We start from the raw sequence: 15937 nt of genomic DNA, 5'->3' as shown, positions 1-15937 counted from the left end.
CAAATAACTGTCTTTTGTAGAATTTTTGTATGGAATTCATAATGGAGGGTACATTACATTCAGTTTTGAGTATTATGAAATGAAACGCTTGACAAACATTGTGTTTGTTGGAGGGTTGACAACAGTGTCTCAAATCATCGTCTTGGCAAAACTATTAAATATGAAAGAAATAAAGCAATGAAATTTGCCAAATTTAAAAATTTAAAATTTATTGAACCAAATATGGCAACTCTGGTTTCAAAGACATGCCTAGTAACTCTTCGAGTAAAACAATAGACCCGAAATTTATTCAACGAAAACCTGTTCATAGCCGCCACTCTCCCGAATATAAAGAAGCAAGTAAGCATTACTCTAATCCAAAAATATCTACGAAATTTAATAAAGCTTGCTGAAAAACTATAAAGCCACCTTAAATTGATGAACATAAATTTAGTTTATTTTAGCTTCCGGCCATACAACAAGAGAAGAAGATATCGAATTTTGAACAGCAATTATTTTGGTATCTGAATTTGGATTTGAATTTAAATCTTGATAGTTGTATTGAATAGTTATAGAAATGAAGGTTGTTCATTTGCTGATGTTTCTGTTGTTTGCTGTTCTCTGCATCCAGGCCAGTGGTGAGTTTGAGGAAAAATGTAAACTTGAATTTTATAACTGTCCCAAATTTCATTTCATTTTTCGATTAAGCCAAAACGACAGCAAAACCCAAAAAACCTGAAGCCGACGATATGATGATGAAGATGGAGTCAGACGAAGGCGACAACGATGATGAGGATATGATGATGATGGAATCATCTTCCACTACCAAAAAGCCAAATAAATCAAAAACCACAAAAACAACAACGACAACCACAGAGGCTCCAATGGATGAAGAAAAACCTGAGGATAGTGATGACAAAGATGATGAAAAGGAGAAAATGGCTTCGACCACCAAAAAACCAAAGAAGAAGACCACCACGGCTGCCACTACAACCACAGTTAAGCCCAAGACGAAGTCTTCCACAACAACCACAACCAAGAAACCCCAAAAAGATGAGAATAATGCCGCTGAAGAAAAGGACGATGATGAGGAGGAAGATCAAACGCCCGATGATGAAGAAGATGATGAAGATGATGACGAAGAAGAAGATCCCATGGAGATGATGATGTCTTCCTCCACCACTACCACCAAGAAACCCATGAAGAAAAAGAGCACTACCACTACCACTACAACGACTCCTCAACCTGACAAAATGAAAAATAATGATGATAAAGATAAATCCACTACTACCACAACTACCACTACCACAGCCAAACCAGAATCCATGGAGGAGGATATTAAAACGGTCTTGGAAGTATGCAAAAAACTAAGAGCTAGAAAGAACAGCTCTGAAGAAGACAGTTCGGAAGAGAAGAAAAAGAGACGTCGTGGTGGCTCCAAAAAGGATCGCAGTATGTTAAAGAAATTATGCAGGGATGTGGCCCGCCTTCAAGCCGACAAAGATGAAGATAAAATCAAAGAAGCCATAGCTAGATTGTCGGCAGACAAATCTGAGGGTGAAGCGAAAGAACCCCAATTCCCCAGATTGGGTGATATTATCAAACGTTTGGAAAATCGTTTACATGGAGCCGGTGGTAGACATCACCATCGTCATCGCCATCATTAAACATGCCCGCCAACTAAACATCATTTAAATGTGATTTTTAAACAAACTATAATATTTTTTTTTATAATAAAAAGCCATGATCGATGGCGAGTTCCAGTTTTAAATGTGAGCAACAAGTATTAACTTTTTAAGTAGTTCACAAGCAAAAAAAAAATGTGTCGTCTAATGGTCTTTCAAAGTAGCTACATATCTACTCCGGCTAAAAACGTGTTTCGATTTAATCAAAATAATCTCTGAATGATTATGTCTTTTGAGTTCAGTGAAGCCTCTCAGAAGTACACACCCACGTTACCTGTTTAGATTTAGATTAGGTTTGATCTCATGCAATTGTTGCAGTAAATAAGACGCTTTTATAGGTATTTAATAATTTTGGAAAATTATAATATTAAAACATTTATACATTTTTTTTTCAAAATTAATCTTGTAAACAACAGAAACACATCCAATGACACAACACGCTCAATATATTTTCAAATAGTATTCTTGAGTAAGTAGTAAGGAGTAAGCAGTCGGGCGGGGCCGACTATATTATACCCTGCACCACTTTGTTGATCTAAATTTTCGATACCATATCACATCCGTCAAATGTGTTGGGGGCTTTATATAAAGGTTTTGTCCAAATACATACATTTAAATATCACTCGATCTGGACAGAATTTGATAGACTTCTACAAAATCTATAGACTCCAAATTTAAGATGGCTAATGCACTAGGGTGGAGCACAATGTTAGTAAAAAAATATGGAAAATCTGAAGCAAATTTTAAGGGAACTTTGCAAAAGTTTATTTATGATTTATCGCTCGATATATATGTATTAGAAGTTTTGGAAAATTAGACTCATTTTTACAACTTTTCGACTAAGCAGTGGCGATTTTACAAGGAAAACGTTGGTATTTTGACCATTTTTGTCGAAATCAGAAAAACATATATATGGGAGCTATATCTAAATCTGAACCGATTTCAACCAAATTTGGCACGCATAGCTACAATGCTAATTCTACTCCGTGTGCAAAATTTCAACTAAATCGGAGCAAAAAATTTGCCTCTGTGGTCATATGAGTGTAAATCGGCCGAAAGCTATATATGGGAGCTATATCTAAATCTGAACCGATTTCAACCAAATTTGGCATGCATAGCTACAATGCTAATTCTACTCCCTGTGCAAAATTTCAATTAAATCGGAGTAACAAATTGGCCACTTTGGTCATATGAGTGTAAATCGGGCGAACGATATATATGGGAACTATATCTAAATCTGAACCGATTTCAATAAAATTTGGCGCACTTGACTAAACTATTAATTGTATCCCTAGTGCAAAATTTCAACCAAATTGGGGTAAAACTCTGGCTTCTGGGAGCGTATTAGTCCATATCGGGCGAAAGATATATATGGGAGTTATATCTAAATCTGAACCAATTTCAATAAAATTTGGCGTACTTGACCATAGTACTAATTGTTCTTCTAATGAATTCTAACTAATTTTAAATTAGGGTAAATCTCTGTCTTCTGGGGCCATATAAGTCCATTTCGGGCGAAATATATATATGGGAGCTATATCTAAATCTGAACCGATTTCTTAATATCAATAGGGTTATATTCTGAGCCAAAACATACACATACTTGTGTCGATTGGACTAAAACTGCGACCTAGACTTTGATTACAAAAATGTGTTCACGGACAGACGGACATGGCTATTTCGACTCAGGAGCCCACCCTGAGCATTTGTGCCATAGACACCATGTGTCTATCTCGTCTCCTTCTGGGTGTGGCAAACATATGCACTAACTTATAATACCCTGTTCCACAGTTTGGCGCAGGGTATAAAAATATTCTGGGGTAATGTCGAATGTAATGAGATAATATTGTAAATGCCTCATGAAAGTTGTGGAAATTTAAGGATGTCTACTATTCAGAGTGTCCAAGAATCTGTAAGTTAAATTGGTATCACAGTAGATTGATAATAATATGTAAACATATTCCACGTGATTAGATTAATAAAATTTAAATGTTGACATCACTGGACAAAACGCTTGCGCCTAATTGATAGGCAAAACAAAAAATCAATCCATCTTGACAACGACATCATTTAGTCTGATATCTTCTAATATTTGACAAATCTAAATCTAAAATCCATAATGTAATCTAAACAAATCCATAATGTAATTCAAAAACTTTGAGCTGTGTTAAATGCTGACACTGTATGAACCATACAAAGTTATGCTATAATAATAGTTAATACTTGGAACTGGTTTGTTCCAATCCCACCTCATTTGTTTATTGGATTTTGCTTCTTGCATGTATTATTATAAACATTGGCATCATTAATATTCAGTTTTAACGAACGTTGACCTACTGCATTAGAAATGGAATTTTATCCACAAAGCTCGAATCACCTCAACTACTAGGTGTGTCACAAGCAAAATTAATTTTTATTAAATTATTGCTCTGTTGTAGAAAGTCCATTACGGAAACCAATTTTGAGAAAAAATTTAAATATTGCAATAAAATTATTTCCAAAACTATAAAAGTAAAAGTTAATCATTATATTTTACAAACCAATAGAAGTGATAGAGAGTCGAAGCCAATCTATGATACCCTAAAGAAACTCGACTCGATGATGTATAGTGCTCATATTAGGAAACTGAGGAATAATCTATCAAAATTTTAAGAAAATTTTACCATAAAAAATCTTATTTCAAAGTTGTTGATTAAATCTTTGTAGTTAGAATGTAAAAAATGTCTTTTTCTTCGAATGAATGATCTCTACTATTAGCTCTACTTCCCAGCAAACAAAATTTGGAAGTTCTTCTAATCGCACAACTTTGAAAGCGTTTCCAAAAATTTTCTCCCAAAGATGTTCTTTATTTTAACTGCACAGGGAGTTCATTTCAATAAATTTTTTATAACTCGTATTTTTGATACTTTTAATGGGAAATTTATATTTGTTTTGTTTCAAATAGGTTAAAACAGATTCATAATTAATAAAATGATAAAAATTATTCAAATTTTGCCCAATTTAATGTTAAATCCATCCTAGAAAACTTACGAGTTTTTGAAAATATTTGATGTCAAACGTTCCAGACAAGCGTTAGAATGCAAAACACTGTGTAAACATGTGTAAAATTTCACGAAAATCGGTAATAAACTTTGACCTCTGTTGCCATATGATTCTAAATCGGACGAAAGTTATATATGGGAGCTAGATCTAAATCTGAACCGATTTGACTGATATTTTGCAAGTTTTTCGAGACTCCTAAAATATGCGGATGTACTGAATTTGAAGAACATCGGTTGATAAACACGCCAATTATGACCTCCGTTTTGGGGTCTATATTCTAGAACTACAATAGATGTGCTGAATACTGTACGTATCCTTCCATGTTTTTGGCGTAGCCCCATTAGTCCGATTGACCAAAATAGACCCAAAAAATTATTGAAGTTGGTCCGATGGTCAGACCAAATGGAATTTTTCTGCAGAAATAACATTTGGACAAAAATTTCTATAGAAATAAAATTTTAACAAAATTTTCATAGAAATAAAATTTTAACAAATTTTTCATAGAAATAAAATTTTAACAAAATTTTGTATAGAAATAAGCTTCTTAAAAAATTTTGGGATACAATATTATGCAACAATTTTGTACAAATTTCTGCTAAATATGTAACAGAAATAAAATTTTGGCTAAATTTTTTACAGAAATTAAATTTTGGCTAAATTTTCAATAGAATTAAACTTTGGCTACATTTTCTATATATATATAGAAATTAAATTTTGGCTAAATTGAAATTTTTGCTAAAATGAAATCTATTGAAATAAAATTTGGACCAAATTTTTAGATTTCAAATCAAGGTATTTTTTCTTAATTTTCTTGCACATTTACAGGATATGTTTATGATTCCTTTAAAACTCAAACAAAAATAGTTCTTATAAATCCGGAATCTGATAGGTAAAATCTTTGCATTTATTTTCGGGATGCGAACTGGTTAAACTGATCTGTCATCAAACCCCCATGAAATTTTCTAAGGAAATTAGTATATTTGATTCATGGTGGTGGGTATTTATGATTTGGCCCGGACGAACATACTGTTGTATATACTTGTTTTATTTTTTATTTTCTATAGAAATAAATGTTGACTTAATTTTCTATAGGAAAAAATTTTCTATAGTAATAATATTTCGAATAATTTTTTTTTATTTTTTTTTTTTTTTATATTTTTTATAGAAATTAAATTTTGACAAAACATTCCATATAAATACAATAGTGACAAAATTTTCTATAAAAAATAGCTTTGACAATTTTTTCTGTCATATGTGTGTAGGTATATAGCCTTAAAATAAAATTAAAAACAATAAATTCGAATTATTGTTCGAATTATTTCAAATAAATTGATATGGGGATTAAAATGGATCGATCCAGCCCATTTACTAGTCTAACATTCTAGGAAACATAAAATGATAGCCGTAATTGGAAGTTGATTTTTATTTCCAATCGTGGTGTACATTGATCGAATGCATAACGCATTGGAAACTAATTTGCGTAAAAACTTTTTTAGTTACAAAAATGTGAAGTGTTTTAAAAAATTTGGTTTAGCCGGAGTCGGAGTCGAGCAAAATTTTTACGACTCCGACTCCAGCCAAATCTTCAGACTCCGACTCCAAGACTCCGACTCCACAGCCCTGGCTAAAACAATTGAAAAAGTTTATTTTCTTTAAAATGAATTATTAAAGAAAAGTAAAAGGCAAAACATGGTAATTTTAGAGCGACAATGCCAACTTAATACCGGCCTTAAAGGTAACCAGTAAGGAAAGTCTAAAGTCGGGCGGGGCCGACTATATTATACCCTGCACCACTTTGTAGATCTAAGTTTTCGATACCATATCACATCCGTCAAATGTGTTGGGGGCTATATATAAAGGTTTGTCCCAAATACATACATTTAAATATCACTCGATCTGGAAGAATTTGATAGACTTCTACAAAATCTATAGACTCTAAATTTAAGTCGGCTAATGCACTAGGGTGGAACACAATGTTAGTAAAAAAATATGGGAAACGTTTAAACTGAAGCAATTTTAAGGAAACTTCGAAAATGTTTATTTATGATTTATCGCTCGATATATATGTATTAGAAGTTTAGGAAAATTAGAGTCATTTTTACAACTTTTCGACTAAGCAGTGGCGATTTTACAAAGAAAATGTTGGTATTTTCAGCATTTTTGTCGAAATCAGAAAAACATATATATGGGAGATATATCCAAATCTGAACCGATTTCAAGCAAATTTGGCACGCATAGTTACAACGCTAATTCTACTCCCTATGCAAAATTTCAACTAAATCGGAGCAAAAAATTGGCCTCTGTGGTCATATGAGTGTAAATCGGGCGAAAGCTTTATATGGGAGATATATCCAAATCTGAACCGATATCAAACAAATTTGGCACGCATAGTTACAACGCTAATTCTACTCCCTATGCAAAATGTCAACTAAATCGGAGCAAAAAATTGGCCTCTGTGGACAAATGAGTGTAAATCGGGCGAAAGCTATATATGGGAGCTATATCTAAATCTGAACCGATTTGGCTGATATTTTGCAAGTTTTTTGAGCCTCGTAAAATATTCGGATGTACGGAATTTGAGGAAGATCGGTTGATATACACGCCAATTATGACCAGATCGGTGAAAAATATATATGGCAGCTATATCTAAATCTGAACCGATTTTTTCCAAAATCAATAGGGATCGTCTTTGAGCCAAAACTGGACCCTATACCAAATTTTAGGACAATCGGACTAAAACTGCGAGCTCTACTTTGCACACAAAAATACATCAACAGACAGACAGACAGACGGACAGACAGACAGACAGACGGACATCGCTAAATCGACTCAGAATTTAATTCTAAGCCGATCCGTATACTAAAATGATGATTACTCCTTCTTGGCGTTACATACAAATGCACAAACTTATTATACCCTGTACCACAGTAGTGGTGAAGGGTATAAAAATGAAATTAAGTGCAACACATCATAATTTTTAAATGTATTTAAAATGGTGTGAAATGCTAGTAAAAAAATGTTCTCCCTAAATAAATTTATGTGTATATTATACAATTATTTGTGTATGTTTATACTCGACTCCACGTTCTTCTTTTCTTAGAGTTTTTGAATTCCATCCAAAATTTCAAACTTTTATACCAAAAAACAGTTTTTTGTTACAAAATTATTATTTTTGCATTAAAAAAATAATATTTAATTCAAAAGCGCAATCCATTTCGTTTATATCAAGCACCGTTTCTGACTGTAATGCCCATAGGCAAAACAATTTATTGACAGTTTATCGAATGAATGGCAAAAGTAGGCTTGAAGTTTTCTTTAACTTTTTTGCATATGGGGGTAAATCTTTAATAAAAAAATTTATTTAATATACAATTTATTTAATATAGTATAAATATAAATGTGTAAATAAAAAAAAATTTGGTATTCGGTCGGAGCAGGGATTGAACCTACAACCGTTTGCATGCAAGGCAGACATGCTTACCACTGCTCCATGTGGCCAACAAATGTATGTTTCTGTTAAATAATGTTATGTTTGCATGGGCTCGTGGGCGCTGCAAACTATGATATATAAATGTAACTTATAATGATAATTGTCTACTGGTGACTATAACAGCTACGTAGCCCAGTGGATAGTGTGTTGGCTTACAAACTGTATGGTCCTCGGTTCGATTCTTCGTCCAGGAGAACAGTAAAATTTAAAAAAAAAATTATAAAATTGAATAATTTGTATTACAGAAAATGATGCCAAGAACTAAAAAAATTCCTGGAAGTGAAAATTATGAGAGGGACTGAGCACAATGTTCTTTCACCCAGAAAAAAGTGCCTTCGAAACTAAAGGAAAAAATTTTCATCAATATAGTTTATCCATTTTATTTCCATTAAGGTAAATTTTTGTGAAAAATAATAAAATTTACTCATTTCAGTAAAAAAATCCTAAACTGTAAGCAGTTAGGAATAGTTCATTAACTAGAATAAGGCATGGAATTTTACTCATACTATTTTCTTCGCTGGGTATAAGAATTTACTACTGAAAAAGAAAATGTTATTCACCGATAACAAAGCATTCGTAAAAATAAACAAAAACCGAACTAAAACCAAGTTTCCTCAAAATTAGTAAAATTTCTTATAAAATGATAATTGCGACTTCCTTTATAATAGAAAGTTTTTCATACATACGAACAACACTTGGCATAGAAAAATATTTTAGTTCATTCGTACTAAGAAGTATGCAATCCTTTCAAAACTTAAGGAAACACACTTGTTAGAATATAGGAAATTTTCTATTTCAATTGTCTACCTGTAATCGATACCTGTCATCGTAATCGATGTGTTTGCGCGTGGGTGTAATCGATATATTTGCGCGTCGGTTGTTTTTTTAGTTGGGATCGCGTTGTTTTGGTATACGGAGAGATTGTTAAAAAATAATATGGTAAAATAATATAATAAATAACAAATAAAATATATAAAATATTTGTTATTTTAAATTAGTGAGAAAAATGTTCGTTTTTTTAAATAAATCTATCAATGTTCGTGATAGTGTATAAAGAAAGAAAACACCAGCAGGATAACAACCCTTTCATTTGTCTTCATTTTGGAATCTTCAATTATCAGGTAATATTCAGTGACGCTAACCTTTTGCAACAAAAATGTTTTATGATTTTTTATATTTGTAGGTATTGAAATTGTAACAAAATCGTTAGGCAGCAACTTATTAAAAGTGAAAAGTACAAGAAGAAGAAAAAGTGCGTTTTACAGTTGATAATATCACACGGAAATTGGAAATATTGGAATAATAAACTAATATTTCAAAGAGATTCGATGCTGTTGATTCTTAATAAATATATTCAATATATTAATAAAACATGTCTTTTATTGAAGATAAAATTGCGTATAGAAATAAATAAAATTGTATTTAAAAACGAAGGTAAGCAGTTCTAATTATGAAGTAAAAGTTTTACCACAAATGTGTAAGATTTGTCGAAATGAATGAAAAAATTTCAATAAAATCATTTCATATATGAATTCAAATTAGTTAAATTTTTTCATTCTGTAGTATAGTGGTATATAAATATAGGAAAATGTTAACTAATATATGGAATGCATTATTCCTAATTTCTACGAAAATCACATCGTTCAAACAAATAAAAATGTCTTTGGCGCTATACGAAGTTCAACTTTCTTCACAATGAGTTCATTTTAACTTAAAGAAGGGGTCACTTTTTTCTGGGTGTTGGGGAAAATTCTTCCAAGCATATAATATTTTTGGGCTCAAAATGCTTTCAAACATATAACATGTTCACATAAAACAAACATACTAATGTTTCGTCAGTATCCAATAATATATGTGCTTCCTGCAAAAAAAAAAAGTTTGGAACATATGTTAGAGAAGCGATTTTTTTTTTTGAGGGAGTGCCCTAGTGCTTTTATGTAGTATATCCCATATTCTTGATAATTTTATTCAGAAAGAAAATCGAAATTCATTGCAATAAAGATAACGCTATAACCAATTTTTTCTTCACACATCTTCTTCCCAAATAACACACAAATACACTTCCATACAATTCCAGTAACGTTAACAAAAACAATGTCAGTTAATCAATTTCAACTTTTGACCGCTGTTGTTTTTCGATAATCTCTCATAGTATGTTACAGTGGCATTGTGAAGAGTTTACACTCATGGCATCCACGTATCATACGATCATTATCAGTTGACCACAGTGGAAACGATACGGGCTAAACACGTTCTTTGAACTTTCATGGTTTTGCTTTGGGCGAAATTTCTTTCTTCTCTTCGGCGCTGCTTAGTGTGTGGACCATCATTCTACCGTGTTAACAGTTGGGTATTCTTTAAATCTTGGACCATCATAACTGTGACACCCAAGCATTGATCTGCTGTTGAGAACCACAAAATAGATGATGTTTTTTGTAATACAATAGGCAAGGGCGACTTACGAGTCACCTAACATTATCCATTAGGTTTTCAGATATGAAGATAAATAAAAATAAAATTCAGCATATTAGCATACTATTTTTATTTTTATTTATTTCTTTTAAGTGCAAGCATATAATGTTCATAAACTAGCATAACACACCCAGAAAAAAGTGACCCCTTCTTTAAGTTAAAATGAACTCATTGTGAAGAAAGTTGAACTTCGTATAGCGCCAAAGATATTTTTATTTGTTTGGACGATGTGATTTTCGTAGAAATTATGTATAATACATTCCCTGTATTAGTTAATATTTTCCTATATTTATGTACCACTATACTACAGAATGAAAAAATTTAACAGAATTGAACTCATATATGAAATGATTTTATTGAATTTTTTTCATTCATTTGGACAAATCATACATATTTGTGGCAAACCTTTTACTTCAAAATTAGAACTCCTTACCTTAATTTTTAAATACAGTTTTTTTTTTATTTATATAAGCAATTTATCTTCAACAAAAAACATGTTTTATTAATATATTCAATATATTTATTAAGAATCGAGAGCATCGACTGGCCTTGAAATATTAGTTTATTATTCCAATATGTCCAATTTCCATGTAATGTTATCAACTGTAAAAGGCATTTTTTTCTTCTTGTACTTTTCACTTTTAATAAGATGCTGCCTAACGATTTTGTCCTCCATTTACAATTTCAATATCTACACCGAAAAAAAGTGAACTGTTTTACAGGAAGAATGAACTACAACGCACCAAAATTTAACTAAATTTTACTCCACATTTTGAGATTTCCACAAAGCATTGTTAAAACCAGGAAATTTTAATGCACTGTTGTCCTTTGTAACTGCAGTTCACGAAATTACATCATCTCATAGAAGAAAAAATTAACTAAAAGTAAAGAAGAAAATCATTGGCGCCAAATCATCGCCATTTTAACCATACGAACTACTGTATGGTTAACTAACTTATAATACCCTGTTCCACAGTGTGGCGCCGGGTATAAAAATGGTCATGATTTGGCGCCAATGATTTTCTTACAATTTTGGGAATCGTACGAAAATTTTCATTTGTTTTAGTTCATATTGAACTTATGTGTACGGTTATTGAATTTTATACTCACGTTTAGTTCATAAAATTTTTGAGACATACTTAAAAAAAAATATGATTTCATTAAGCTGTGGAAAATGTTGATAAAAATAATAAAATTTAACTACAAGCAAATAATTTTTTCCAATAAAAATAAGTTAAATTTAGCGTTAGTTTAACTACGGAAATGTTTTTCTGTGTACAAATATAAAAAAAAATCATAAACCAATTTTTTCACAAAAGGTTAGCGTCTCTGAATATTACCTGATAATTGAATATTCCAAAATGAAGAAGAATGAAGGGGTTGTTAATCTTCTGGTAATTTCTTTCTTTATATACCAACACGTACATTGACAGACGTATTGTTTGAATTTAAAATAACTAATTTAAAATAACAAATATTTTATACACATACAATCATACAATACATACAATCCATCCGTATATAATAACAACACGATTCCAACTAAAAAAAACCAACCCACGCGCAAACATATCGATACCATCGATGGAAAATATTCTAACAAGTGTATTTCCTTAAGTTTTGATAGGATTGAATACTTCTTAGTACGAATGGACTAAAATATTTTTCTATGCCAAGTGTTACTCTTATGTATGATAGCTTTCTATAATAAAGGAAGTCAGAATTATTATTTTATAAGAAATTTTACTAAATTTGAGGAAACTTGGTTTTAGTTCGGTTTTTTGTTTATTTTTACGAATGCTGTGTTATCAGTGAATAAAATTTTCTTGTTCAGTAGTAAATTCTTATATCCAGCGACGAAAATAGTGTTAGTAAACTTCCATACCTTATTCTAGTTAATGAACTATTGCTAACTACTTTCAGTTTAGAATTTTTTCACTGAAACAAGTAAATTATATTATTTCACAAAAAAATTGATGAAAATTTTTTCCTTTAGTTTCGAAGCCACTTTTTTGTGGATGCATGTTTGCATCATATAAGAAATATATACGGCCATGGATTTCGTAGAAATTTCTACTGAGGACTGCCGTCTACAATTGCATTACTTGGGTTGTGGTAATACTTACCGATGGCAAGGTATCTTAAAACTCCTTAAAATCGTCTTCTAAATTGGAAGTTAGTCCATACGGAGTAGATATTAGGCAAAAAGGCGGATTAAAAACCACTGGACCACTTTTGGCATGGTTGTTAGCGACCATATACTAATACATAGAAAATTTCAAACGAATCGAATGAAATTTGCTCCTCCAGGTGGCTCTAAATCCAAATCTGGGGATCCGTTTATATGGGGGCTATATATAATTATGAACCGATGTGGACCAATTTTTGCATGGTTGTTAGAGACCATATACAAATATAATGTACAAAATTCTAAACGAATCGGACGAAATTTACTCCTCCAAGGGGCTCCTGAGTTCGAATCTGGCGATCGGTTTATATGGGGGCTATATATAATTATTGACCTATATTGACTAATTTTAGCACGAATATTAGAGACCATATACTAACACCACGTACCGAATTTCAACTGGATCTGATGAAATTTGCCCCTCCTAGAGCATCCGCAAGCCAAATCTAGGGGTCGGTTTAAAAAGGGGCTATATGTAAACGTGGTTCGATTTGGCCCATTTGCAATACCCTCCGACCTACACCTACATAACAACTACTTGTGCCAAGTTTCAAGTCGATAGCTTGTTTCTTTCGGAAGTTATCGTGATTTCCACTGACGGACGGACGGACATGCTTAGATCGACTCAGAATTTCACCACGACCCAGAATATGTATACGTTATGGGGTCTTATATCAATATTTCGATGTGATACAAACGGAATGACAAAGTTAATATACACCGCGTCCTATGGATAAGGATATAAAAATGGATGTAACCATTTGGCGCCTTAAGAAGATATACACACAAAGCAAATTTCATTAAAATTTTTTTCTTCCACTGGATGCCTAAGGTGAAACACAATATTTTTTTAATAATACAAACAAGTTTGATTAAAAAGTTAATTGTATCAATTAATTTATTAATTGAAATAATTTTCAACTTCAATCAACTTTCTAATTGGAACAAGTAAGGAAAGTCTAAAGTCGGGCGGGGCCGACTATATTATACCCTGCACCACTTTGTAGATCTAAATTTTCGATACTATATCACATCCGTCAAATGTGTTGGGGGGGCTATATATAAAGATTTGTCCCAAATACATACATTTAAATATCACTCGATCTGGAAAGAATTTGATAGACTTCTACAAAATCTATAGACTCAAAATTTAAGTCGGCTAACGCACTAGGGTGGAACACAATGTTAGTAAAAAAATATGGGAAACATTTAAATCTGAATCAATTTTAAGGAAACTTCGCAAAAGTTTATTCATGATTTATCCCTCGATATATATGTATTAGAAGTTTGGGAAAATTAGAGTCATTTTTACAACTTTTCGACTAAGCAGTGGCGATTTTACAATGAAAATGTTGGTATTTTGACAATTTTTGTCCAAATCAGAAAAACATATATATGGGAGCTATATCTAAATCTTAACCGATTTCAACCAAATTTGGCACGCATAGCTACAATGCTAATTCTACTCCCTGTGCAAAATTTCAATTAAATCGGAGCAAAAAATTGGCCTCTGTGGTCATTTGAGTGTAAATCGGGCGAAAGCTATATATGGGAGCTATATCTAAATCTGAACCGATTTCAACCAAATTTGGCACACATAGCTACAATGCTAATTCTACTCCCTGTGCAAAATTTCAACTAAATCGGAGCAAAAAATTGGCCTCTGTGGTCATTTGAGTGTAAATCGGGCGAAAGCTATATATGGGAGCTATATCTAAATCTGAACCGATTACCACCAAATTTGACACGCATAGCTATAATGCTAATTCTACTCCCTGTGCAAAATTTCAACTAAATCGGAACAAAAAATTGGCCTCTGTGGGCAAATGAGTGTAAATCGGGCGAAAGCTATATATGGGAGCTATATCTAAATCTGAATCGATTTGGCTGATATTTTGCAAGTTTTTCGAGACTCATAAAATATTCGGATGTACGTAATTTGAGGAAGATCGGCTGATATACACGCCAATTATGACCAGATCGGTGAAAAATATATATGGCAGCTATATCTAAATCTGAACCGATTTTTTCCAAAATCAATAGGGATCGTCTTTGAGCCGAAACAGGACCCTATACCAAATTTTAGGACAATCGGACTAAAACTGCGAGCTGTACTTTGCACACAAAAATACATCAACAGACAGACAGACAGACAGACGGACAGACAGACAGACAGACAGACAGACGGACAGACGGACATCGCTAAATCGACTCAGAATTTAATTCTAAGACGATCGGTATACTAAAAGATGTGTCTATGACAATTATTTCTTGGCGTTACATACAAATGCACAAACTTATTATACCCTGTACCACAGTAGTGGTGAAGGGTATAAATATTTTGGTGATATTTTTTCTGTGCTGGCTGAGGGTTATACAAATATTGTCTTTCCGTTTGTAACGCATCGAAATATTGGTATCAGACCTCATAAAAAATATTCTGGGTCGTGATGGAATTCGGAGTCGATCTAGTACGTCTGTTGAAATCGCCACAAATTCCGAACGAAATTAGATATCGTCTTGAAACTTAATACATCTTGAGCAAATTCGTTTCGTAAAAAAAAAATTAGAAGAGGTCAAATCTTTCAAATTGTCCGAAAAGTCCAATTTAATAAAATTTTCATGGCATATGTTTATTTTCAGTTTAGTCAAAATTTTTTAAGTCTTAAATTTGTTTGTTGCTGCATAGTCTAATTGGGACATTCTCTTTTGAAAAAGCCTCATTCTGACTACCAACTCAAATGTTATTTGAATTTTGCCATAATTTTCAGGTTCCATCATCTTACGCTCATCATGTAGGGTGTCTCATCTATGCCAGCATAATGCGTATTCACCGCTATGCCATTCGTTAATTCTTACAAAAAAAAAACAACCGCAGTGTTTTTGTAATTTTATGCAAACTCTATTTCGCTTAAGGGTGCCTCTCAATCTAATGACTTAGTGACTTTCTTCGAAATATTTCTTCATTTCATCATTTGTAGTATTTCGTCAATTCGCGGTCATTTCAATTCGAACAGAGTTTATATAAGAACATCTTGAAAGTCAGTCTCGCGTTTAGTTCTCTGCAAAATTTCACTTAGT

The 15937-nt window shown here is 32.3% G+C and overlaps 1 protein-coding gene across 1 annotated transcript; it reads left to right on the top strand.

Moving 5' to 3' along the window:
• The first annotated feature begins 473 nt into the window (after nt 1–473).
• On the top strand, nt 474–1685 carry LOC142230104 (uncharacterized). Its single transcript, XM_075300740.1, has 2 exons — nt 474–617; nt 688–1685. The coding sequence occupies exons 1-2, from the start codon at nt 557–559 to the stop codon at nt 1644–1646; spliced, it is 1020 nt and encodes a 339-aa protein (XP_075156855.1). The 5' UTR covers nt 474–556; the 3' UTR covers nt 1647–1685.
• Nucleotides 1686–15937: the final 14252 nt, after the last annotated feature.

Source organism: Haematobia irritans, chromosome 3 (assembly GCF_050003625.1).
Source record: "Haematobia irritans isolate KBUSLIRL chromosome 3, ASM5000362v1, whole genome shotgun sequence".
Taxonomy (NCBI): Eukaryota; Metazoa; Arthropoda; class Insecta; order Diptera; family Muscidae; genus Haematobia; species Haematobia irritans.
This window is presented reverse-complemented; position numbering and strand designations above follow the sequence as displayed.